Source organism: Triticum urartu, chromosome 4A (assembly GCF_056163025.1).
Source record: "Triticum urartu cultivar PI428250 chromosome 4A, HENAU_Tu73, whole genome shotgun sequence".
Lineage (NCBI taxonomy): Eukaryota > Viridiplantae > Streptophyta > Magnoliopsida > Poales > Poaceae > Triticum > Triticum urartu.
This window is the reverse complement of record NC_141876.1, coordinates 51,624,768-51,651,017: the sequence shown is the minus strand read 5'-3', so window position 1 is coordinate 51,651,017 and position 26,250 is coordinate 51,624,768. Positions and strand designations below refer to the sequence as shown.

The 26,250-nt window shown below is 47.0% G+C and overlaps 2 protein-coding genes across 3 annotated transcripts; both read left to right on the top strand.

Annotated features, from left to right (window-relative positions):
* Window positions 1-11,088: 11,088 nt before the first annotated feature.
* Window positions 11,089-14,585, top strand: MIK (pfkB-like carbohydrate kinase family protein). The gene is made up of 2 exons (XM_087517728.1): window positions 11,089-12,347; window positions 14,091-14,585. Exons 1-2 carry the CDS (start codon window positions 11,430-11,432, stop codon window positions 14,307-14,309), a joined length of 1,137 nt encoding a protein of 378 aa, XP_087373854.1. The 5' UTR covers window positions 11,089-11,429; the 3' UTR covers window positions 14,310-14,585.
* A 3,192-nt stretch (window positions 14,586-17,777) lies between these two features.
* Window positions 17,778-21,978, top strand: PGR3 (proton gradient regulation 3). 2 transcript variants are annotated; one of them, XM_087517727.1, is made up of 3 exons: window positions 17,778-18,001; window positions 18,158-18,386; window positions 18,462-21,978. In XM_087517727.1, exon 3 carries the CDS (start codon window positions 18,511-18,513, stop codon window positions 21,781-21,783), a length of 3,273 nt encoding a protein of 1,090 aa, XP_087373853.1. In that variant the 5' UTR covers window positions 17,778-18,001; window positions 18,158-18,386; window positions 18,462-18,510; the 3' UTR covers window positions 21,784-21,978. The 2 variants fall into 2 exon arrangements, with proteins under 2 accessions (XP_087373853.1, XP_087373852.1); XM_087517726.1 differs by having other exon boundaries at window positions 17,780-18,001; window positions 18,487-21,978.
* Window positions 21,979-26,250: the final 4,272 nt, after the last annotated feature.

The window sequence follows — 26,250 nt, the reverse complement described above, 5'->3', positions numbered from 1 at the left end:
ACCCACAATTCATCGGTCTCAACAAACACACCGCAAAAAGAAGATTACATCGAATAGATCTCCACGAGAGAGGGGGAGAACATTGTATTGAGATCCAAAAAGAGAGAAGAAGCCATCTAGCTACTAGCTATGGACCCGAAGGTCTGAAGTAAACTACTCACACTTCATCGGAAGGGCTATGGTGTTGATGCAGAAGCCCTCCATGATGGATGCCCTCTCCGGCGGAGCTCCGGAACAGGCCCCAAGATGGGATCTCGTGGATACAGGAAGTTGCAGCGGTGGAATTAGGATTTTGGCTCCGTCCCTGGTCTAATGGGGGTACGTAGGTATATATAGGAGGAAGGAGCACGTGGGTGGAGCTCCGAGGGGCCCACGAGGCAGGGGGCGCGCCCAGGGGGGCGCGCCCTCCACCCTCGTGACCTCCCCGGAAACTTCTTGGAGTAGGGTCCAAGTCTCCTGGATCACGTTCGGTGAGAAGATCACGTTCCCGAAGGTTTCATTCCGTTTGGACTCCGTTTGATATTCTGTTTCCTCGAAATACTGAAATAGGCAAAAAAACAGCAATTCTGGGCTGGGCCTCCGGTTAATAGGTTAGTCCCAAAAATAATATAAAAGTGGAAAATAAAGCCCAATATAGTCCAAAACAGTAGATAAAGTAGCATGGAGCAATCAAAAATTATAGATACGTTGGAGACGTATCAGGCATCCCCAAGCTTAATTCCTGCTCGTCCTCGAGTAGGTAAATGATAAAAAGAGAATTTTTGATGCGGAGTGATACTTTGGCATAATTTCAATGTAAATCTTCTTAATCATGGTATGAATATTCAGATCCGAAAGGTTCAAGACAAAAGTTCATATTGACATAAAAAATGATAATACTTCAAGCATACTAATCAAACAATTATGTCATCTCAAAATAACATGGCCAAAGGAAGTTCATCCCTACAAAATCATATAGTTAGGCTATGCTTCATTTTTGTCACACAAAGATGTTCCCAACTTCTATACCCCCGATGACAAGCCAAGCAATTGTTTCATACTCAAATAATCTCAAACTTTTTCAACCTTCACGCAATACATGAGCGCGAGCCATGGACATAGCACTATGGGTGGTATAGAATATGATGATGGGGATTGTGTGGAGAAGACAAAAAAGGAGAAAGTCTCACATCAACGAGGCTAATCAATGAGCTATGGAGATGCCCATCAATTGATGTTAATGCAAGGAGTAGGGATTGCCATGCAACGGATGCACTAGAGCTAACAATGCTCAACAAAAGAAAACTAGTGGGTGTGCATCCAACTTTCTTGCTCATGAAGACCTAGGGCATTTTGAGGAAGCCCATCATTGGAATATACAAGCTAAGTTCTATAATGAAAAATTCCCACTAGTATGAATAAGACAACTTATGAGACTCACTATATGAAAATCATGGTGCTACTTTGAAGCACAATATATGAGACTCACTACATGAAGAACAAGGTGCTACTTTGAAGCACAAGCGTGGAAAAAGAGATAGTAGCATTGCCCTTTTTATTTTCTCTTTTTTTTGGGCCTTTCTTTTTTTCTTTTTGGCCTTTCTCTTTTTTTTGATTGGGCAATACTCTAATAATTATGATCATCACACTTCTATTGATTACAACATAATGATTACAACTCGATACTAGAACAAGATATGACTCTATATGAATGCCTCCGGCGGTGTACCGGGATGGTGCAATGAATCAAGAGTGACATGTATGAAAAATAATGTATGGTGGCTTTGCCACAAATACGATGTCAACTACAAGATCATGCAATGGCAATATGACAAAATTAAAGCATGTCATGATGATGATGATGATGATGATGATGGTGGAAGTTGCATGGCAATATATCTCGGAATGGCTATGGAAATGCCATGATAGGTAGGTATGGTGGCTGTTTTGAGGAAGATATAGGGAGGTTTATGTGTGAAAGAGCATATCATATCACGGGGTTTGGATGCACCGACGAAGTTTGCACCAACTCTCAATGTGAGAAAGGGCAATGCACGGTACCGAAGAGGCTAGCAAATGGCGGAAAGGTAAAAGTGCGTATAATCCATGGACTCAACATTAGTCAAAAGAACTCATATACTTATTGCAAAAATTTAGAAGTCATCAAAAATCAAGTACTACGCGCATGCTCCTAGGGGGATAGATTGGTAGGAAAATACCATCGCTCGTCCCCGACTGCCACTCATAAGGATGCACAAGCCAGATACACTTCATGCTTCAAATTTGTTACACAACTTTAACCATACGTGCATGCTACGGGACTTGCTAACTTCAACACAAGTATTTCTCAAATTCACAACTACTCAACTAGCACGACTATGATATTATCACCTCCATATCTCAAAACAATTATCAAGCATCAAACTTATCTTAGTATTCAACCCACTAAAAAGAAAGTTTGACATATCTTGAATACCAAGTATATTAACATTAAGCAAATTACCATGCTATTAACGACTCTCAAAATAATCTAAGGGAAGCATGAGAGATCAAGTTTTTAAAACAAACCACCACCGTGCTCTAAAAGATCTAAGTGAAGCACTAGAGCAAAAATTATCACGCTCAAAAAAATATAAGTGAAGCACATAGAGTAAACTATCAAGCTCAAAAGATATAAGTGAAGCACATAGAGTATTCTAACAAATTTCAATTCATACATGGATCTCTCAAAAAGGTGTATACAGCAAGGATGATTGTGGTAGACTAAAAAGCAAAGACACAAATAATACAAGACGCTCCAAGCAAAACACATATCATGTGGTGAATAAAAATATAGCTCCAAGTAAATTACCGATGGAAGTGGACGAAAGAGGGGATGCCTTCCGAGGCATCCCCAAGCTTTGACTTTTTGGTGTCCTTGGATTATCTTGGGGGTGCCATGGGCATTCCCAAGCTTAGGCTCTTTCCACTCCTTGTTCCATAATCCATCAAAAGAATTCACCCAAAACTTGAAAACTTCACAACACAAAACTCAATAGAAATCTTGTGAGCTCCGTTAGAGAAAGAAAACAAAAGACTACTTTAAGGTACTGTAGTGAACTTGTTCTTTATTTGTATTGGTGTTAAACCTACTGTATTCCAACTTCTCTATGGTTTATAAACTATTTTACTAGCCATAGATTCATCAAAATAAGCAAACAACACACGCAAAACAGAATCTGTCAAAAACAGAACAGTCTGTAGTAATCTGTTACTAACGCAAACTTTTGAAACCGAAAAAATTATACAAAAATTAGACGACCTGGTCAATTTGTTTATTGATCAGCAGAAATTGGAATCACTATTTTATCACGTTCTGGTGATTTTTGACAATTCGGGCACTGAGCGCAAAGATTCTGGAAATTACAGCAAGATCAAATAACTATCTTCCAAGAAGATCTAATAGGTTTAACTTGGCACAAACACTAATTAAAAGATAAAACCACATCTAAACAGAATATAGATGGATTATTTATTCCTAAACAGAACCAAAAACAAAAAACACAAAATAAAATTGGGTTGCCTCCCAACAAGCGCTATCGTTTAACGCCCCTAGCTAGGCATAAAAGCAAGGATAGATCTAGGTATTGCCATCTTTAATTTTTCAACTATTTAGCGGAGTCATGCTCGAATCCGGGGGGTTCTTCCCTCTTCCCTTCATACTCGGAAATTTTTAGATCTAAAGAATCCAACCGTTTATTGCAAAGAGTAATCAACATATTCATACGGTTAAGATTTCCGCTAATATTTTTAAGAGGCTCAAGAGACTTTTGTAAAATCTTTGTTACTTCGAAAATCTTCTCAAACACTTGGGTTTCTTCCTGGGTAGGATGAGATCCTCCCTTTTGGGGTGGTGTTCCCACTATTCCCTCTATAATCTCATGCGCAATACCGGGATCAATATTAATGAAATTTCCCTTGGCCATGCAATCCAAGAGTTGTCTATGCGTCATGTTTAACCCAACATAAAAATTGCGAAGAAGAATTCTAAATTTCACCTCTAGGGTGCACTTACGATAAGATTCCATCATCCTATACCAAGCATCTTTTAAGTTTTCTCCTTGCCGTTGCTTGAAGTGAAGAACTTCAAACTCGGGAGACATAGGAGCGAATAAGGAATTCGACATAGCGACAGGTAAGCAAACTAACACACGAGCAAACAAAAGGCAAAGGGAAAATGAGGAGGAGATTGGGAAAGAGAGAGAGCGAATAAAACGGTAAGGGTGAAGTGGGGGAGAGGAAAACGAGAGGCAAATGGCAAATAATGTAATGCGAGAGATAGAGATTGTGATGGGTACTTGGTATGTTGACTTTTGCGTAGGCTTCCCCGGCAACGGCGCCAGAAATGGTTCGTTGGCGGGAGAGTAAATCTTGACTTGACTTGGCGTAGGCCTCCCCGGCAACGGCGCCAGAAATGGCTCGTTGACGGGAGAGTAAATCTTGACTTGACTTGGCGTAGGCCTCCCCGGCAACGGCGCCAGAAATCCTTCTTGCTACGTCTCGAGCTAGCGTTGGTTTTCCCCGAAGAGGAGGGGGTGATGCAGCACAGTAGCGTAAGTATTTCCCTCAGTTTTTGAGAACCAAGGTATCAATCCAGTAGGAGGTCACGCGCAAGTCCCTCGTACCTGCACAAAACGGTAGCAACTCGCAACCAACGCTTAGGGATTGTCAATCCCTTCACGGTCACTTACGAGAGTGAGATCTGATAGAGATAATATTTTTGGTATTTTTGGTATAAAGATGCAAAGTGAAAAGTAAAAGCAAAACAAGTAAAATAAAGTAATGGAGATTGATATGATGAGAATAGACCCGGGGGCCATAGGTTTCACTAGTGGCTTCTCTCAAGAGTATAGATATTCTACGGTGGGTGAACAAATTACTGTTGAGCAATTGATAGAATTGAGCATAGTTATGAGGTTATCTAGGTATGATCGTGTATATAGGCATCACATCCGTGACAAGTAGACCGACTCCTGCCTGCATCTACTACTATTACTCCACTCATCGACCGCTATCCAGCATGCATCTAGAGTATTAAGTTAAAAACAGAGTAACGCCTTAAGCAAGATGACATGATGTAGAGGAATAAATTCATGCAATATGATAAATACCCCATCTTGTTATCCTCGATGGCAACAATACAATACGTGCCTTGCAACTCTTTCTGTCACTGAGTAAGGACACCGCAAGATTGAACCCAAAGCTAAGCACTTCTCCCATTGCAAGAACTACCAATCTAGTTGGCCAAACCAAACGGATAATTCGAAGAGACTTGCAAAGATAACTCAATCATACATAAAAGAATTCAGAGAAGATTCAAATATTATTCATAGATAAGTTGGATCATAAACCCACAATTCATCGGTCTCAACAAACACACCACAAAAAGAAGATTACATCGAATAGATCTCCACGAGAGAGGGGGAGAACATTGTATTGAGATCCAAAAAGAGAGAAGAAGCCATCTAGCTACTAGCTATGGACCCGAAGGTCTGAAGTAAACTACTCACACTTCATCGGAACGGCTATGGTGTTGATGTAGAAGCCCTCCGTCATGGATGCCCTCTCCGGCGGAGCTCCGAAACAGGCCCCAAGATGGGATCTCGTGGATACAGGAAGTTGCGGCGGTGGAATTAGTTTTTTGGCTCCGTCCCTGGTCTAATGGGGGTACGTAGTTATATATAGGAGGAAGGAGCACGTCGGTGGAGCTCCGAGGGGCCCACAAGGCAGGGGGCGCGCCCAGGGGGGCGCCCTCCACCCTCGTGACCTCCCCGGAAACTTCTTGGAGTAGGGTCCAAGTCTCCTGGATCACGTTCGATGAGAAGATCACGTTCCCGAAGGTTTCATTCCGTTTGGACTCCGTTTGATATTTTGTTTCCTCGAAATACTGAAATAGGCAAAAAAACAGCAATTCTAGGCTGGGCCTCTGGTTAATAGGTTAGTCCCAAAAATAATATAAAAGTGGAAAATAAAGCCCAATATAGTCCAAAACAGTAGATAAAGTAGCATGGAGCAATCAAAAATTATAGATACGTTGGAGACGTATCACGGCGGAGGGGAGAGAGGCCCTCCGAGATTGGATCTGTCTCTCTGTCTCTCTCTGTTTGTACGTTCCAGATTCTGGCCTTTCACCGTTTCTTATATTCCCGGAGATCCGTAACTCCAATTGGGCTGAAATTTTAACACAATTTGTATCCGGATATTTGCTTTCTTGCGGCGAAAGAAGGGCACCAACCGCCTTATGGGGTGGCCACGAGGGTCAGGGGCGTGCCCCCTGCGTTGTGGCCCCTCGGGCATCGTCTCACGTTGATTCTTCTTCCCAAAAATCACATATATTCCAAAAAAATCTCCGTAAGGTTTTATCCCGTTTGGACTCCGTTTGATATGGATTTTTCGCGAAACAAAAAACATGCAACAAACAGGAACTGGCACTGGGCACTGGATCAATATGTTAGTCCCAAAAATAGTATAAAAAGTTGCCAAAAGTATAGTTGCATAATATTGGCATGGAACAATAAAAAATTATAGATACGACGGAGACGTATCAGCCACCAGGTCCAGCATGCGCACCGCGGCGACCAAGGCCTTCGACATGATGACCAAGGCGATGTCCCTCAAGGCCGGCAAGGATCTGGAAGGTAATAAACCAATAACTTGCTCTATGTCTTCATTCAAGGTTCTTGCTTTTGCTTCAAATTGCCACCTCCTCAAGGTGGCCACAGACAGCCATGTGATTCTGGGTTCAGAGATTTCTACCCCTCTCGAGGTGCTTGATAGCATTTGGGCCCAGGAGCTGTTCAGGCTACGGTGGCCGAGGCCAAGGCTCGTCAGCACATTGCCCGGACCGTGGCGGCTGAGATGCGTGCTGCTTCAGCTGCTGATGCTGCAAGGGAGAATGCAGCGTCGGCAGCTCAGGATACGGCTTCCGTGGATGCTAGGCCTACGCGTGGCCGGGGGCGTGGGCGTGGGCGTGGGCGTGACCGTGGGAGAGGTCGGTCGGCTGGTTCTGCCAGGGAGGAGAACTTTGATGGGGTAGGGGCCCGATCCCCCACGGGTATGAAATGAAAGGCCTAATCTGGAATATGAGGGGTTTTGGTCAACGAGATAGATGGCGACAACTTATCGAATACATCCGTGACCAAAATCTCGACTTCGTGGGTCTCCAGGAAACCATTTGGTCCTCCTTTGAACCATATGAGCTTGAAGCCATAGGTGGCGCGTTCAACTTCCGATGGGAATGGATTCGGGCTTTGGGCCGATCAGGTGGATCCTTTTGGGGGTGAAGACGGAAAGTTTTGAGGTGATGGGTTTTATGCACGGATCCTTTTTCCTTGCAGCGGACGTTATTCAACGGAATAACGATTTTAGATGGGAGCTAGTTGTGGTGTATGGACTAGCGGACCATGATCGATCAATTGAGTTTCTCCAAGAGATCTATACTAAGATCACGGCTTCCCCATGGCATATTGTCATAGGTGGGGATTTCAATCTCTTGCGGGGTGCGATGGACAAGAGTAATGGTAATATTTCAGACCATAGGCTGGTAGATACCTTCAATGAGTGGGTGGCTGACCTTGACCTCATTGAGCTGCCTAGGGTGGGGGCTCGATTTACTTGGTGTAATAATCAGGATGACCCGATTAGATGCGTGCTAGACCGGGTCTTTGTTTCCACTGACTGGGAGGCCAAATTTGCGGGATGCTCGCTAGTGGCGGAACCAAGGCTGGGCTCCAATCACTGCCCGCTTGTCCTCAACTCTAGAGAAGCCCCCCACCGCGCCACCAAGCGCTTCTTTTTTGAGAAGCAATGGCTCCTTCAGCCAGGCTTTGTGCAGCGGGTTTCTTCAATTTGGATAGAGGCTAGGGATCGTCCCCCTCACCGGTATGGCCCGTTTATGCCATGCTATGGACATTTGGCAACATTGTGTGCGCTTGAGTCGTCGCCACCTCCGTGGTTGGCGCGCGAACATGGGTAGCCAACTGAAAGCTAGAAAAGAGGCACTGATGAGCGAAGTGTCATCCTTGGACACCAAGGCAGATTTGAGCGGCCTATCGCAGGATGAATGGGCGAGAAGGTATGCGATTGAGGATGAGATGATCTTTATCTTGATCTGCGAGGAGATTCATTGGAAACAAAGGGGTCAAAAAATTGGGTGCTCAAGGGGGATGCGAGTACCCAATTCTTTCATGCTGTGGAAAATGGGAGACGCTGGAGATGTATGATCCGTGTTCTCCGCGATGGAGATAATGTTATCACTGAAGATGGTGCCCTTCAAACCCATATTTATGCGTTTTACCGGGAGCTATTGGGTTCTTCTGGGTGGGATCAGCATCACTTCAGGACTCGATCTGGGATAATGAGCGATTGGTCTCTGAAGCTGATAACTCCATCCTCACTAGGCCTTTCACGCTTGATGAGATCACAGAAAACCTAAATTAGATGAGGGTGAACACGGCGCCCGGGCCTGATGGTTTCCCGGTCATCTTCTATAAACGGTTTTGGAATATAATGGGACCACAGTTCGCTCACCTTGTGAATGAATTCACCAGGGGCCGAATAGACATTAAACGCCTAAATTATGGGGTGTTGGCTTTGATTCCGAAGATGCCGGGTGCAAACCAAATTAGGCAGTTCCGCCCCCTCATCCTCATAAATGTCAGCTTCAGGCTGATTGCTAAGGGATTTGCCTCCCGCATTGCTCCGGTGGCAGACAAGATTATTGATAATCTGCAAACTGCCTTTATTAAAGGGAGGAGCATACTGGACGGGGTAGCGGTGCTCCATGAGGTGCTTCATGAGATCAAGAATTCCAAGGAAGAGGTGTTCATTCTTAAGCTCAACTTTGAGAAAGCCCATGACCGGGTCCGATGGGACTTCACTGAGGAGGTGTTACACAAGAAAAACTTTGACCCGCAATGGGTGAGCTGGATGCGGAAAATCGTGAGGGGTGGGCAAACTGCTATTAATATTAATGGATTGATTGGCCCATATTTGCGCAACGAAAGGGGACTACGGCAGGGCGACCCAATCTCTCCCCTTCTGTTCAATATTGTGTCGGACGCGCTGGCTTCGATTCTAGACAACGCCAAAGTTGCCGGCCACATCTTGGGTGTTGCGGAAAGGGTGGTACCAGGAGGGTTGTGCCACCTTCAATATGCTGACGATACCCTCATTCTCATCAAGAAGTCTGAAGAGGTGATTGCTAACCTTAAGTTTCTTCTCATGTGCTTTGAGGCCATGTCGGGACTTAAGATAAACTTCAATAAGAGTGAGGCCTTTGTCACGGGAGGTGACTTGGAGTCTCAGCTCAGAGCAGCCCACATGATGAATTGCGAGTTGGGATCTATTCCCTTCAAGTATTTGGGCATGCCCATTTCGGATCAGGCTCTGTCCATGGCTAATTTCGAGCCAATGGTGGACAAGGCGGCTAAAAGAGTGGAACCATGGCAAGGCAAGCTACTAGCCTCGGGTGGCCGGCTAGTGCTTATCAACGATTGCCTGACAAACATTCCTATGTTTGTCATGGGTTTTTATCTTTTGCACAACGGGATCCATGAGAAACTTGACAAGATCCGATCCAGATTCTTTTGGGCTAAGGAAAATGGAAAACAACGGTACCATATGGTTAAATGGGATGCGATTGCCTCTCCTAAAGAGGTGGGTGGTTTAGGTATCATTAACTCCAGAGTTATGAACTGGTGCCTTATGACGAAGTGGGCGTGGAAAATTTTGACGGGACAAGGAGGTCTCTGGCTCTCCATATTCAAGGCTAAATATCTTGAGGACGATGGGGTGACCTTTCGGCCGCAGGTCAGAGGGTCGTAGTTTGTGAATGATATCCGCAAGTTTCTGCCTTTGCTGCGGCTAGGGACGAGATTTGTTGTGCATAACGGAGAATTGACGCTATTTTGGAAAGATGTTTGGTGGGGTGAGCGATCGCTTGACTTGGCATACCCCAATCTCTTTGCAATCGCGGGACAACATGAGGCGTGAGTTGTAGATACATGAGTTAATGGGCGCCTTCGGCCTTCTTTCAGGAGACCCCTTGGGCCTAGCGAAGCCCTGGAATGGGAGGATCTACGGGAGGCCCTGGCCTCTGTGCGTTTATCTGCTGAGCGCGATGAGGTCCTTTGGCGGTTAGAGCCATCAGGAGGCTTCTCTACCGGCTCATTGTATAAGGAAATCTTCAAAGCCCCCCAGTCTATGATCTGCGTTCGCTTTGGAAAGCAAGAATGCCAGCAAAAATTAAAATCTTCTTACAGCAGTTGGCTAGGAACCGGATTCCTAGCGGTGACCAGATCCAAAGAAGACACGGCCCGGGTGACGGCATGTGTGTTTGGTGCATAGAAGAGGAATCTAGCGGCCACATAATCTTCCGATGCATTGTGCTCGGATGGTGTGGAGCTCACTTTGAGAGGCGACTGGATGTACTTGGAACCCGAATGGTTTCGCTGAGCTGTATGGGCTCATCATGACTAGTAATGCCCAGGATCGTAAGCTAGCTTGGCTTGGCGTGGGGGCGCTTGCTTGGTCTCTCTAGACTACACGGAACAAAGCTACCATTGAGGGAATTTTCTTCAATGATCCGGCTAATGTTGTGTATAAATTGGTCGTTCTATTGCAGCTCTGGAAGGGGTTGACGAGACAGCGGGGCCGGCTCGGCGTGGATCGTCTCATCGCCCGATTGAAGGCCAAGTGTGCTGAACTTCGGCGTGTCGGATAGAGGGATGCAACGGCAGGCGTGCCGCCCTCCTCCGACCCCAGACCGCTCCTGGAGCGGTTCCCCCTTGCCCGCGACCGGCCCTGCGTCGCTATTTGGGCCTCTGTGCCTTGTAGCCCTGCTTTTTTGCTTTTGCTTGACTATGTTCTCTACTGATTATTTGTACTTTAAGGGCCTCATTCTTAAGGCCGGGCAAGCGCCTCCTTTCAAAAAAAGTGCAAGTCGAATTAGGAGCTCAAATTGTTTGATGTTGTACTAACATTGATGTGTGTCTACAATTTTTTCTTTCAAAAAATTGATTTCATTGATCTCAGCTAAAGCTAGACCTTGCCCCCCGAATTTCCCTAGAGCAAGAGAAGCCACAGGGTTGGTGAAGCCGGTGATCCTGGCTCATCGGCCTGAAGCCCTCCGGCCTTCCACGCAGCGGAGTCAGCGGCCGCCGCCGCTCCAGCTCACACGTGCGCCGCCACCACGTGTCGCCCCGCGCCAAGCACCGCCGCGGCATCTGTAAAGACGCCCTTGTCGCCTCCCGGAATCGCCCCACCACCCGGCGCATTTATTCCCCTCCCGTCCTCCCCCCGCGCCATGCCGTCGCGCCCCTCCTCTCCTCCCACGCCCGCCTCCCCGCCCGTCCGACACCGCCCGTCCCACGCTGGCGCCGCTCCCCGCCGCCGTCGCCGTCGCCGCAACGATGCCGGAGCCTGACGACGAGGGGGCGGGGCAGCAGCAGCCAAAGGCGGGGCCCGCGCTCGAGGGCCTCGTGGTGGGGAGCTACTGCCACGACGTGCTCCTCCGGGGCGGCCGCGTCGTGGGCGAGACGCTCGGCGGGGCGGCGGCCTTCGTCTCCACCGTGCTCGACGCCGCCTCGCCCCCGGAGGCCTCCTTCTCCGTCGTGTCCAAGGTCGGGCCCGACTTCGCCTACGCCTCCGCGCCGGCGCCCGCGCGGCACCCCCCGCTGCTCTGCCCCGCGCGGCCCACCACCTCCTTCCACGCCCGGTTCTCCGACGCCGCCGCGTCCGCGCACGCGCCCGACAGGCAGCTCAGGCGCGTCCACGCCTGCGATCCGATCTACCCCGATGACCTCCCCGACCGCCGCTTCGCCTACGGCCTCGCCGTCGGCGTCGCCGGGGAGGTGCTGCCGGAGACGCTCGAGCGGATGATTCGGCTCTGCCGCGCGGTGCTCGTGGACGCGCAGGCGCTGATCCGGGCCTTCGGCGCCGAGGGCGACGGCAGCGGCGCTGCCGTCCGCCACGTGGCGCTGGAGGGCACGCCGTACGCGCGGCTTCTGCAGCGGGTGGCGTTCCTCAAGGCGTCGTCGGAGGAGGCGCCGTACGTGGGGGTGGAGACGGCGAGACGGCGCTGCTGCGTGATCGTGACGGAGGGGAGGGACGGGTGCCGGCTTTATTGGGACGGCGGGGAGGCACGCGTGGCGCCGTTCCCCGCCGTCCAGGTGGATCCTACAGGTGCCGGAGACAGCTATCTCGCCGGTTTCGCGGCCGGTCTGCTTTGGGGGCTCTCAGCTACGGACGCCGCGCTGCTTGGTAACTTCTTCGGCGCAGCTGCTGTCTCCCAAGTCGGCGTTCCCACCTTCCATCCCAAGATGTTGCAGGTTTGCACTCTTTCCAGACATCAGTGCTCAATTTTTCTGTTCATTAGGAAAGCACCTGGCGGCCGATCAATTAAATGGGATCCAAAATAGTAGCTTTAACAAGCCACATCCTAGAACTTCCTGAAATATATACATGCATTTTCATCAATAGCATTTCGGTGTGGAGCATTAGTTGATTGTTAAGAAACATGTGTGATTGGAGCGATATGGTCATCATGGTATAAAACTTCTGGTTAAATCCTGTGATGCTAGAGAAATTTTCAGCAGCATTGTAAGCTGTACCTACTGTAAAAGAAAGAGCAGACCAAATTCATCCTTCTGGGTCAAGACCGTAAGCAGACGTCAAAGAAATGTTACTCTATAAATGTCACTCAAATTAGTAAAATTGATTAGTTACCATTCAACTCTTGTGATCTACTCCCTATTGGTTACATTTGGATTTTAACACCTTTTCCCTCATTGAATGACCAAAATCTAGATCAGGTTGGATTATTGGGGACCTAGACCTTTTCTTGAGCCTGTTTATCCAAATATGCTCTCTGAAAGATGTTCTCGCTGCGCATTAGCATTACATACGGTGTGGCTCCATTTCAAAAAACAAAAAACAAAAACATACTGTGTGGTCAGCTCTGTGTAAACATTACATGTTTAAGACAGAAGATAATGCTAGGAAGCGGGTGAAAATAAGACAAATGGCGTACTCAGCCATGGAGTTCTACAGTTCACTGGCTCCATATCCAAGGCGCCCTTGAACCAATGCCAATTGTCCAAAGGGGAACAGTTTATCCAAAAGCGATCATTGCTAGGTTATTAGGTTTTCAGATGATAGCATGTAGATGGTGTTAATAATAAATCAGGGATACACTGAGAAAAGTGGCATATTATTGAGATAAAACATGAGTGGGTATCACGATTCATCTGTTAAGATGATCTGAATGGATTTTCCTAGAGTTCCATGTGTCATATCATAAAAAAGAAACAATGAGAGGCGTCTCTAATGGAATTATTAGGGAATGAATTGGTTACGGGGTAAATAGTATCAAATTCTACAAAAATCTCAGGCCTGAGTGACCTCATCTAGGAGCAGGGAACCATGAAAGCAATCAGAAACTGCCCAGCTCCCGGTATTTTACTGCTGGCTTATCTTCCTATCTGTTTTTCCCATGCACGGTCAGTCCACATTTGCTCAGTTTTGCATCATGTTTACCTTCTATATATACCCTGTTTGCCAGGAAACCAAGCAGCAAAATACCCCAATTCAGCTTCCCTAATGGTACCACATTGGCAAATTTGATCCCCTCAAGGATTGTTAACCTGTGTGGTAACTCTTTATATAATAGTGCAAACTTGGTAGAGCTTAGTAAGTTTTACCAAACAATACTTTGGTATTACTTTTACATTTAACAGTCATGTGTCTGCTGCTACCTAAAATGTATTGATATTATACACTGCAAATTGGTGTATGGTGGCACAACATCAGTTATGTATTATATAGGGTTCATCTTTGCTCATTTCACAAGGATTAAGGAATGTATGATAAATTGGACACATATTTCACGGTCAATAGTTGTGTTGGTCCGAGTGGTTTTCACCCAAAATAGACCTGCTGTTGAGGTTAATAGAGGATAAGGGCCATATGGCTCAGATTCCGTTTCTGATTTAACCAAGATTTTGTGGTTTCAAATTCAGTTGTTCAAATTTACTAAACGTCAACCACCTGCCTTTTGTTTCGATTGGTTGCAGGCTGTCAAACGGATACTCGAGGACAAGGCGATACCATGGTCTAGTCCATGTATAAACGGCACCACCTTCACCTTCCAGAGATCGATTATGCACGATGAGCTACACGCGTCCCTGGAAGAAGCGGCGAGGCTGATGCGCGAGCAGTCACCACCAGCAACTGAGAATGGTGATGGTATTCTCTTGGCACAAGAGCCGACTTCACCGCCAAGTGGATGCTGACCTGAAGTTCACTGCAAAATAATGGGAAACTGCCCTCCCAGATTTTACATTGAGATCTGTACAGCCAACAGACGAAATAGATTGCTCGGCCAGAGCTTACACTCATGAACTGTGTTGAATAGGGTTCTACTCAGACAGTTTCTCATTTGTCAGGCAAAGCAAAAGAGCGAGTTAGCATACGGAGCACCATTCTGTAATACTGAGATTGAGCTTGTTTCGGCTGGGCTGTACATACCGCCCCTTCAAGTTCCCCCTATAATTTTGTAGTTCATGAAATCCAACAAAAGTACTCCCTCCGTTCCGAATTAGTTGTCTTAGATTTGTCTAGATACGGATGTATCTAGCACTAAAATAAGTCTACATACATCCGTATCTAGACAAATCCAAGACAAGTAATTTAGAACGGAGGGAGTATTATGGAGGCAAATTTACACATGGTTTTAAAGTAAATTTAAACAGTGCTTCTATAGTATTTTCTCTTGACGTAATTTGTCTGATGAGGGGACACAGAGTATCCTTCTCCAAGCTCGAATGCTCCTTCATGAACAGTAAAATAAAAGAAAAGTAAGCAAAATTTAAAAATTCTGTTTTTTTTATAACTTTGACAAATGTGTGTTACAAAAATTTATCAAAAATGCCATTCTTGGAAGTTGTGGCAAAAAAATGATGCTTTAAAAATGCTAGTTTTGGAAGTATTTCGGAGTGGTGATTGTTTTTTTGCCATGACTTACACGAATGCCATTTTGCGCTGAAATTTGTCTGCCAAAAGAAATCCAGGTTTTCTTATTTTACTTTTTGTTAGGGAGCATTAATTTTGGGGCAGAAGAGGACTTTCCTGATGAGGTTGCTTTTACAACACAAATTTATCTATGGGTCAATTAGGGTTGTACACATGGATATCCATGGCATCCCCAAGTAAAACTGCCTTGCCATCAGGTAAATCTAGATCATCTACAACTGCTTCCTTACCTTTCGGCGGTGCAGACTGCGCCGCAGAGCAAAGCCCACTCAATAATGGAAAACCTAGATGTTGGTCAGACTTGTGAATGGTGTCCTAGTGCATTGCTTTGATGGAGTCTCTATGGGCGTGTTTGGTTGCCCGCATCGAGCCCCACCAGACCCGTGCGGTGCAGCATTTTTTTGGGTCTTAGTTGTTTGGTTGCATGTAAACACTGTTTAGCCTGCATAGCACGGTTCTCAAAGCACTCTTAGACTTAGCCCTATTGGGAACGGCCGAATCGGCAGTTTTCCGAGAGCCAGGCCCGAGCGATGCTTCAAGGCGCACATGGGTGGCTCTCTGGAGACATGTGTCTTGAGTTAATCCATCTCTCTCCCCCTAATCCTCAATCCCCTCTCTCCCTCTACTCCAGGGCGATCCCGTCGATCCCGTCCGCCATGGGAGCAGGGGAGCAGATCCAGCACCATAAGCAGCGGCAGCAGCAGGTAATTAGCAGATAAGCAGCGACCGGAAAGAGCAGTAGGTAGCGGCAAGTGCTAGCGTGTGCGGGCGCCGGCGGCAGCGGCAGGAGGCAGTGGCTAGCGGCCGGGTACACGTCGCCGTGGTCGTGCATGCCCATGGGCGGCATCTGCAGCTGCCTCCCGGACATGGGCAGCGGCGGCATGGGGTGAGCTGCATCCCGTCCATGGGTGGCGACAGCTTCACCATCCCGAGCTAGTTCCGTTCAAGCCACGCTTGCGTTGACTATCCATCCATCCATCCATGGTGTGCTGAAGTATGACCGGCGAAGTATGGCCGCCGGCGTTCCGTCCAAGCCACGCCCGCCTTGACTAACACATACAGTAAGCGCTACTAGCACCTAGCTAGGCACATGGATGCGCCGTGCCGGCTTGCTTGAAGGTGTTCAGCTCTACGTCGCCGCGGACTCGATCAGAGCAGGGCCCCATGGAGGCCGCCGAGCCCAGCTTGTTGTTGTTGGCATCGCTGTCGCCTGCGGTGGCGTTGCTTGTGTTCAGCTGCCACGGCCGGAGCCGGCGCCACGCCCGGTTTCCGCTGTCGCTGGCGACGATGACGAGAGCGCGGGGGAGGCAGCGAAGACGAGGCGGCCGGCCCAGAGGCTCTCTGAGAGGTGACGGGTGCAGCAAGATCCTCAACAACGGCCAGCTCAAGCTCGCCCACGACCGCGGCGAGCCGGGCGCGGCCACGGCCACCGCGGCGAGCCGGGCACGGCCACGGTCGCCGAAGCTGGTGGTGGACACGATGGGCAGTGAAAGCTCCGGCGCGCTCGAAGTGTTTGACGAAATGTCAAGCCTAACCTGATGGCTGTTAAGTTTTGTTGTTAACGCTGGTAATCATATGCATATATGCAACCAAACGCGGGGTGCAAATTGCATCTCCATAACAATACCCCTAATGCAGGCAACCAATCACTAGGTCATCTACGTTTTTTGCCCTGTTTTTGCTTACCAGGCCTTTCTTAGCCTGGCTCGTTTTTTCTTATGAGTCAGGCCCGGCAACGAAAGCAACCAAATACGCCCTATGTCTTAGCCCGGACGGCGGGACGGCGGCTTTGCCCCAGTTTATGTATGATTTTGGTCAGGTTTTTTCCTTTTTTCTTTTGGAATCTGATTGGGGAATCCGGATTTTTACCTGCGTATGACGAGTGGCAAGCATTAGGTCATGGTGTACACTATCATTTTGGCAAAAAAAAAATAGTGATAACTTTTCTAGAAACACAATACAGATGCAGCTGCTTACAAATGTGTATGCACGCTCATCATACGAACACACACACACTATGCCTATAAGCACTAGTGGCCAGGCGCCTGGGCCTGTTATGCGAACAGCGGAAGTTGTGTGATCTTTATCTCAAACAAGAAAACTTTTTCGCATCGCGTGGTATCCATCAAAAAAAACTAGAAACTTTTCTTAAAGGGAAAAACAGTCTCACTTTCATTTTTCAAAAATAATTTTAAAAAATAAAAAACTTTTTACCGTGGCTAATCTGACTGTCCGCCCTTTCACTCTGCCTTAGTGGGTTTGATCTCCGGGAAACTTAAGCCGGAATGGCACCTCGTAGTTGACGAACCCGTCATATCTTTGAAAGAATATCGCCAACATCGTATTAAGTCTAGGACTTGAACCCTGATGGGCAGATTCTATCACAAGAAACTTAACTACCTGATATGCTTGTTCACAATAATAACTAAATTAGTCATATATTAAAATTATGATATTAAAAAACTGCATACCATATATTTGTTACATAAATATAATTGTGTTTGCAGGCACAAGGTCGTGTGTTCAAGGAATATTGATTTCAACCATTTTTCTCTCTCCTTACATAGTCTACAATTTTAGATTTCAACCATCTTCCTACTATTATTTCATCTTAGATCTTCTACTGGAGGAGAAGTAATGACTCTTCTCAACCTTTTTTTCAAGAGTACCATGTCAAAGGTATACCATAACTTTATAGAAGGCACAAATGTCATTTCTTGTTGTAGCTTTGCGTCAATGGCTTGCTATATTACTTGAGCAGTAATTGTTGATACAAGTGATGGACGATGTCATTAAATTGTTTTTTTAGTATGTGAAGACCCGTTGTGTTAAATTGCGAGTTTGTATCGATGCTTTGGTATCTCGCTAATAAAGACAACTATTTTTTTAGTAGGAAACGACATCCCAGACGATAGCGAGGCTTTTATGGTGACTTCATCGATCTTTAAACTCTGTAAGTCCGATTCGACCTTCGGCAGAGTGCGTGGGGTGATGTGAGTGTGGGTGCATGCATCCATATTGTAATCGATGTTTCTAAAAAATGTCTTTTGATTTTTATTCTTATTTTTTTCGAGGCAATGATTTTTATTCCTATGTTCTATAATCGCAGCTTCGAACACCAATTCCTGAAAATCATATCCACGATGGACCCATGGTTGTCCTGGGCCCAAGAGAAATATCCTAGAGGACCAGAATCCAAGTTTTTTCTTGAAAGGAGAGGAAAAAAACATCCTCGTCGTGTGGCTTCCCGGTGAGGTTTGGTTCCTGGTTCGTTATCTCCCCACCGTCTCCCACCTCCGTCCACCGCCAGCCTCCATTTCCACCGCCAGCGCCACCAGGTGAGCTCACGGGGACTGAAGACCCGCACTGCAATCTCCCAACCCAGTATTCATCTCGTCCTCTGAAATTCCCAGCTGTTGCCTGCTTCCGCTGCCACAGGAGAACGGGGGGCGGGCGGGCGCCATGGAGCTCTGCTGCTCGGGGGTCGCAAGTGGCGGCGGCGGGGCCGGTGCCGGGACACCTCGGGCACAGAAGCCCAGGACTCCTCCCGGGTTCCTGACTGCCCCGCCCAGCAGGCGGCCGAGCAGCCGCGCCGGCTGCCGCCAGCTCGCGGCGCCGCCCTGCGGCGAACGAGTGGGCCGGCCCGGCGACGCGGGCAACGTCGTCCACATGCTCAGGTCGGCCGCCGCCGCCGGCCCGGAGGAGGCCCTCGAGCTGTTCAGGTCCGTCGCGCGGCAGCCCAGGGTCGCCCACACCACGGAGTCGTGCAACTACATGCTCGAGCTGATGCGCGCGCACGGCCGGGTCGGGGACGTGGCCCAGGTGTTCGACCTAATGCAGAGGCAGATCGTCAAGGCCAATGTGGGCACCTTCTGCACCGTCTTCGGGGCGGTCGGCGTCGAAGGGGGCCTCCGGAGCGCGCCGGTGGCCCTGCCGGTGATGAAGGAGGCCGGGATTGCCTTGAACGCCTACACCTACAACGGCCTCATCTATTTCCTCGTCAAGTCTGGCTTCGACAGGGAGGCCATGGAGGTGTACAAGGCCATGGCGGCGGATGGCGTCGTGCCGACTGTCAGGACCTACTCCGTGCTGATGCTGGCGTTTGGGAAGAGGAGGGACGCTGAGACTGTTGTTGGGCTGTTGGGCGAGATGGAGGCTCGTGGAGTGAGGCCAAATGTGTACAGCTACACCATCTGCATCCGGGTTCTTGGACAAGCTGGAAGATTAGAGGAGGCGTACAGAATTCTTCGCAAAATGGAGGAAGAGGGGTGCAAGCCCGATGTTGTCACCAATACTGTGCTTATACAGATTCTCTGTGATGCCGGGCGACTTGCTGATGCCAAGGATGTATTTTGGAAGATGAAAGCGAGTGACCAAAAACCTGATAGAGTGACCTACATTACTCTCCTAGACAAGTGCGGCGACAATGGTGACTCGCGGTCAGTAAGTGAAATATGGAATGCTTTGAAAGCTGATGGGTATAACGACAATGTCGTTGCTTATACTGCAGCTGTCGATGCATTGTGCCAAGTTGGGAGGGTCGATGAAGCCTCAGATGTTTTCGATGAGATGAAACAAAAGGGTATCGTACCTCAGCAGTATTCATACAACTCCTTGATATCTGGATTTCTTAAAGCTGATAGGTTTAACCGTGCTCTGGAGCTGTTCAACCATATGAATATTCATGGTCCTACTCCTAATGGCTACACACATGTTCTGTTCATAAATTACTATGGAAAATCTGGCGAATCTCTGAAAGCACTTAAAAGGTATGAGCTTATGAAGAGCAAAGGAATTATTCCCGATGTTGTTGCTGGTAATGCTGTATTGTATGGTCTTGCTAAATCTGGGCGGCTGGGAATGGCAAAAAGGGTCTTCCATGAATTGAAAGCTATGGGAATTTCTCCAGATAATATCACCTACACGATGATGATCAAGTGTTGCAGCAAGGCATCGAATGCTGATGAGGCCATGAAGATCTTCTCTGAAATGATCGAGAACAGATGTGCTCCTGATGTTCTTGCAATGAATTCTTTGATTGATATGCTCTACAAGGCAGGCAGGGGAAATGAAGCCTGGAAAATCTTCTATGAACTGAAAGAAATGAACCTTGAACCCACTGACTGTACTTACAACACACTTTTGGCAGGATTAGGAAGAGAAGGTAAAGTCAAGGAGGTAATGCAACTGCTTGAAGGAATGAACTCTAATAGCTTCCCACCTAATATAATAACGTACAATACTGTTCTGGATTGTCTCTGCAAAAATGGGGAGGTGAACTATGCACTGGGCATGCTTTACAGTATGACGATGAACGGTTGCATGCCTGACCTTTCATCTTACAACACTGTGATGCATGGTCTTGTTAAAGAGGACAGATTTGATGAGGCATTCTGGATGTTTTGTCAGATGAAAAAGGTTCTTGCTCCAGATTACGCAACAGTGTGTACTATCCTCCCGAGTTTTGTGAGGAGTGGATTAATGAAGGAAGCTCTGCATATTGTTAAAGAATATATTCTTCAACCTGATTCTAAAGTGGATAGATCTTCGGTCCAATCACTGATGGAAGGGATACTGAAGAGGGATGGTACAGAGAAGTCAATTGAGTTTGCTGAAAACATAGCATCAAGTGGCATTCTTCTGGATGATTTGTTTTTGTGCCCAATAATTAGGCACCTTTGCAAGCATAAGGAGGCTCAGGCGGCACATGAACTTGCCAAGAAGTTTGAGAATTTTGGTGTTTCGCTAAAAATTGGGTCATATAATGCTCTTATTTGCGGCCTTGTGGATGAAGACCTGATTGATATCGCTGAAGAGTTGTTCTCTGAGATGAAGAGACTCGGATGTGACCCTGATGAGTTTACTTACCATTTGATTCTCGATGCCATGGGGAAGTCAATGCGGATTGGGGATATGCTGAAAGTCCAAGAAGAGATGCATAACAAGGGATACAAATCAACTTATGTTACCTATAACACAATCATTTCGGGTCTTGTAAAATCAAAAATGTTGGACGAGGCTATAAACTTATACTACCAGCTGATGAGCGAAGGCTTCTCTCCCACCCCATGTACATATGGTCCTCTTCTTGATGGGCTGTTGAAAGATGGAAATGTTGAAGATGCAGAAGCTCTTTTCGATGAGATGGTGGAGTGTGGCTGCGAGCCCAATTGCGCCATCTACAACATTCTGCTCAATGGATATCGATTAGCAGGTGACACAGAGAAAGTTTGTGAGCTCTTTGAGAACATGGTGGAGCAGGGGATAAACCCAGATATAAAATCATACACAGTTGTCATCGACACCCTCTGCGCAGACGGGCGGTTGAATGATGGCCTGTCTTACTTCAAACAGCTGACAGATATGGGACTTGAGCCTGACCTCATCACCTATAACTTGCTCATACACGGTCTAGGTAAATCTGGAAGACTAGAGGAGGCACTCTCCCTCTACAATGACATGGAGACAAAAGGAATCGCCCCGAACCTGTACACGTACAACTCACTGATCCTCTACCTGGGAAAAGCAGGGAAGGCCGCTGAAGCCGGCAAAATGTACGAAGAACTGCTGGCGAAAGGCTGGAAGCCCAATGTTTTCACATACAACGCCCTTATCCGAGGGTACAGTGTTTCTGGCAGCCCTGAAAATGCCTTTGCGGCCTACGGTCGGATGATTGTTGGCGGGTGCCGGCCTAATTCGAGCACCTACATGCAACTTCCAAATCAAATGTTGTAACTGACAAGTTAGTTACTGTGTGAACTGCTTTCTGTATAGTCCTGTTCTATAACTGGGGAAATGATCAACCGTAGATAGTGATCAGCAGTGACGCATCTGAGAGTACTCCTAGATCGCATTCTGCACTAATGCACCATTTTTGCTGGCAGAAATTTATGCCATACGATACACAGTTTACGGGGATCGTCTTTGCCATCTTCGCTTTCAGTGTTTCTTCTTCTTTTGACTGCCTTTTCCCCAACAGCGATCGGTCCTTCATACGCCATCTGCTTTCCTGATGGTGTTCTCCTTAAGCTGGTAGCTGAACTTGGACTTATTTGTTCTAGCTGTCAGTTGGTATGTTGATATGTTGACGCTCTGTTCGGTATCATCCGTAGGGGCCAGCTTATGACATGTTTTGCGACGAAAACAAACGAAAGTGCAGAGAGGGCTGATGATGGACCCGCACATATCGGATCAAATGAGCCCAGGAATAAACAAAAAAATCATTAAAAATACTAAATAGATCCAAAAAGTTCTGTTTTTTATGGAGAAAGATGTGAGTGTGTGTCCGTGCCAGATTTCAGAGCATTTGAATGTCTGAGTAGCTCTCAGCAAAAAAAAGACAATTTTATGAAAATATTTACTGTTTGGACCCGATTTTGCTTTTTTCCAAGAGCTATTCAAATATGCAAATGCTTTGAATTTTTTGCACGCACCTCATACACTAAAACACCTCCCATGGAAAAAAACATTTTTTATTTTTTCTAAAATGTTTAAATTTTACTGTTCATCGAGTGCAGATGAGCCCGGGTCCAGAATTAGATATTCGGCCAACTAAGCATCTTTAGCAGATCCCCTTAGACTCAAATTTATGGCCCGGAAGTAACTTTTGAGGAGTTAATGCATCTTCAATGTCGTCCATCAAAACAGACACCCTAACGTCTGCGGACACGTCTAGACATATCCGCGAGTAGTGGATATGGGGGCGGCATCCAGTCCTATACACCAAATGTCTGTCCCTGTTTTTTTAATCCTATATCCAAAGTACTTAAAATATGTAAGATAAATATCACTCTTCGTCCATAATCATGTTGTACAAATATTTCAATGCAACGACTATAGATGTTTTGGCTAGTTTGGATGGTGAGTTTCACGTTAAACTCCATATTCGCAACAAGGCTGACAACTTCACATGGACCCTCTCGCCGTGTATGGGGCAGCCCAAGATGAGTTCAAGGCCGATTTTCTCCGTGAATTGGTTAATCTAGCAAAAGATAATCCCTATACCGTTCTTATAGGTGGGGATTTCAATTTGCTTCGATTTTCAAATGAGAAAAGCAGCGATAGGTTTGATAATCATTGGCCTTTTCTTTTCAACATTGTCATCGACATTCTAGATCTAGAGATGTTTTCAAGATTGGAAGACAATTCACTTGAGCGAACAGTCTTTTAGAACCGACATATGAGAAACTAGACTGTGTATTAATGGATACCGACTGGGAATCTAAAGTTCCTATGGTGTTTGTGAAGGAAATATGCCCTCAACGCAATAATAAAGTTGTTATTTATATGTAACACTCTCGATGCGACTATATCTCCCACGTGTCGAGGCACGACTTAGAGACATAATCGCATTGAAGGCATATGTCGCAAGTTAGGCAATCTTCACAACATCCCATGTAATAAGAATAATAAAGGGGAGATAACATAGTTGGCTTACACTCGCCACGTCAATCAAGTACATAAATAACATTACATCATCCAAACACTCATGGCCCGACTACGGCGCCAAAATAAAAGAGAACCCAACATGCGACAATGGTCCCAATCACCCCCAACTGGGCACCACTACTGATCATCGGGAAAGGAAACATAGTAACGTTGAGAGTCTTCGTCGAACTCCCACTTGAACTCAAACGCGTCTCCTGGAGCGGAATCATCAGGCCCTGCATCCGGTGTAATAGTAATCTGTGAGCCACAGGGACTCAGCAATCTCGCACCCTCGCGATCAAGACTATTTAAGCTTATAGGTAAGGCAAGGTAAAATATGAGTGGAGCTGTAGCAAGCGACTAGCAAGTATGGTGGCTAGCTTATACGCAAAAGAGAGCGAGAAGAGGAGGCAAAGCGCGAGCGAGAAACTAGAGAGCAACCTGCGCAAACATTACTCCAACACCGTGTCCACTTCCCGGACTCCGCCGAGAAGAGGCCATCACGGTAACACACTCAGTTGATTCATCTTAATTAAGTTAAGGTTCAAGTTATCTACAACCGGGCATTAACAAATTCCCATCTGCCCATAACCGCGGGCACGGCTTTCGAAAGTTCAAATCCCTGCAGGGGAGTCCCAACTTAGCCCATGACAAGCTCTCACGGTCAACGAAGGAATAGACCTCCTCCCAAGACGTTCCGATCAGACTCGGTATCTCGGTAATTCAAGACACTTCGACAGGTTAAAACAAGACCAGCAGCACCGCCCGAATGTGCCAACAAATCCCGATAGGAGCTGCACATATCTCTTTCTCAGGGCACACTCAGATAGGTCAAGCTACGAGTAAAACCAACCCTCGAGTTTCCCCGAGGTGGCCCCGCAGGCTGCCCGGTTCAGACCAACACTCAGAGGGAGCACTGGCCCGGGGGGGGGGGGGGTTAAAATAAAGATGACCCTTGAGTCTACAGAACCCAAGGGAAAGAAAAGGCTAGGTGGCAAATGGTAAAACCAAGGTTGGGCATTGCTGGAAAAGCTTTAATCAAGGCGAACTATCAAGGGGTTCCCATTATAACCCAACCGCGTAAGGAACGCAAAATCCGGGAACATAACACCGATATGACGGAAACTAGGGCGGCAAGAGTGGAACAAAACACTAGGCGAGAGGCCGAGCCTTCGACCCTTTACCAAGTATATAGATGCATTAAGATAACATAGCAATATAATGATATCCCAACAAGTAAATAAAAGATGTTCCAACAAGGAACGGCCTCCAATCTTCACCTGCAACTAGCAACGCTATAAGAGGGGTTGAGCAAAGCGGTAACATAGCCAAACAACGGTTTGCTAGGACAAGGTGGGTTAGAGGTTTGACATGGCAATTTGGGAGGCTTGAAAGCAAATGGTAGGCATCGTAGCATTTGCATAGCAAAAGAGAGAGCAAACTAGCATAGCAACGATAGTAGTGATTTCGAGGGTATGATCATCTTGCCTGAGATCCCGCAAGGAAGAAGAACGAGTCCATGAAGAAGACAAACGGACGTAGTCGAACGGGTCCTCACAAACGCAACGTTATCGGAACCAGCCCGAAGAAGCCACACCGGAAAGAAGCAAACAATCATGGTAAATAACCACGACATGAACATGGCATGATGCACAATCGAGTATGATGCATGTCCGGTTTAAATATGCATGGCATGGCAAAGTGCACAAACAGAACTACAAATTAAGTGGAGCTCAATATGCAACGGGTTGCATATTGACGAAACACCACATCAATTATTTAGTTCTCTCCCGGTTAGGTACTCAACAATATTAAATGTTGTTAAACATGGCAAGAGGGTGAAGCAAATGAAAACTACCCATCTAGTCAAGTTTAAATGAGGCTGGAAACAACGACCAACAATTCCGGAAACTCCTCATATGCATGTTTTTGGTTATGGTACTGTTCTTCCCTAATCATTATTTTAGAGTTGTTAAACATGCAAAGTAAAACCACCATGTTAAACTAGGCATTTTTCTACCCCATTTACATATAAAGTTTGTTAGATTCGGAGCTACGGTTATTTAGTTATGAATTACAACATTTTAGCATGGCATAGGAGTAAATTTAATCAAACAACATTTTAAACATTTCAAACATAGATGAAAGTTGCATATTATTAAACTAGACAAAATTCTAAGCAACTTTCATATATAAAACATTTTAATCCGATGCACAATTGTGAAGTTATTAAATGCATGAAGCATGAGGGTTGTTCTGTAAAACTGACATCTCTGGATAAATAGGAAAAACCCCAGAACAGAAAAAAATGTAATGGGCCGAAACTGACTGGGCCAACAGAGTTCAGGAGAGTGGCTGGAGGGATCTGCTCACTTTGGGCCTTCGGGCCGGCTGAACCAAAACAGGGGTGGTGCTGGGCCGCAGCAAGCTGCAGATGGGCCGATCGACGCAGGGCCCACCCGAACGAACGCGGATCTGTTCGTCCTCCCAGTGTGCCCGCATGAACAGGGAGGCCATGGCGGCGCCGGCGCAAGAGGCGGGGAAGGTGGATGGCGGGAGGCAGTGAGGATGGCCGGATCCGAACAAATCCGAGCGGGGCGGATCCATTCCCGGCGGTGGGAGGCGACTCCGGCGCGGTGGAGCTCCAGCGGCGCGGGCGTGAAGCTTCAGGCAAACCTGGCATTCCTAAGTAGGGAGAGAGGAGCCACCATGAGAGACACGAAGAGGGAAAACTGAAGGAGGAGAGGTCGCGGGGCGGATCTGGCCTAGGGGCTC

Coding starts and splice junctions, on each gene's coding strand:
- MIK (XM_087517728.1), top strand. CDS start 11,430: ATGCCGGAGCCTGACGACGAGGGGGCGGGGCAGCAGCAGCCAAAGGCG. Junction 12,348..14,090: donor TCCATCCCAAGATGTTGCAG/GTTTGCACTCTT, acceptor GATTGGTTGCAG/GCTGTCAAACGGATACTCGA.
- PGR3 (XM_087517727.1), top strand. CDS start 18,511: ATGGAGCTCTGCTGCTCGGGGGTCGCAAGTGGCGGCGGCGGGGCCGGT.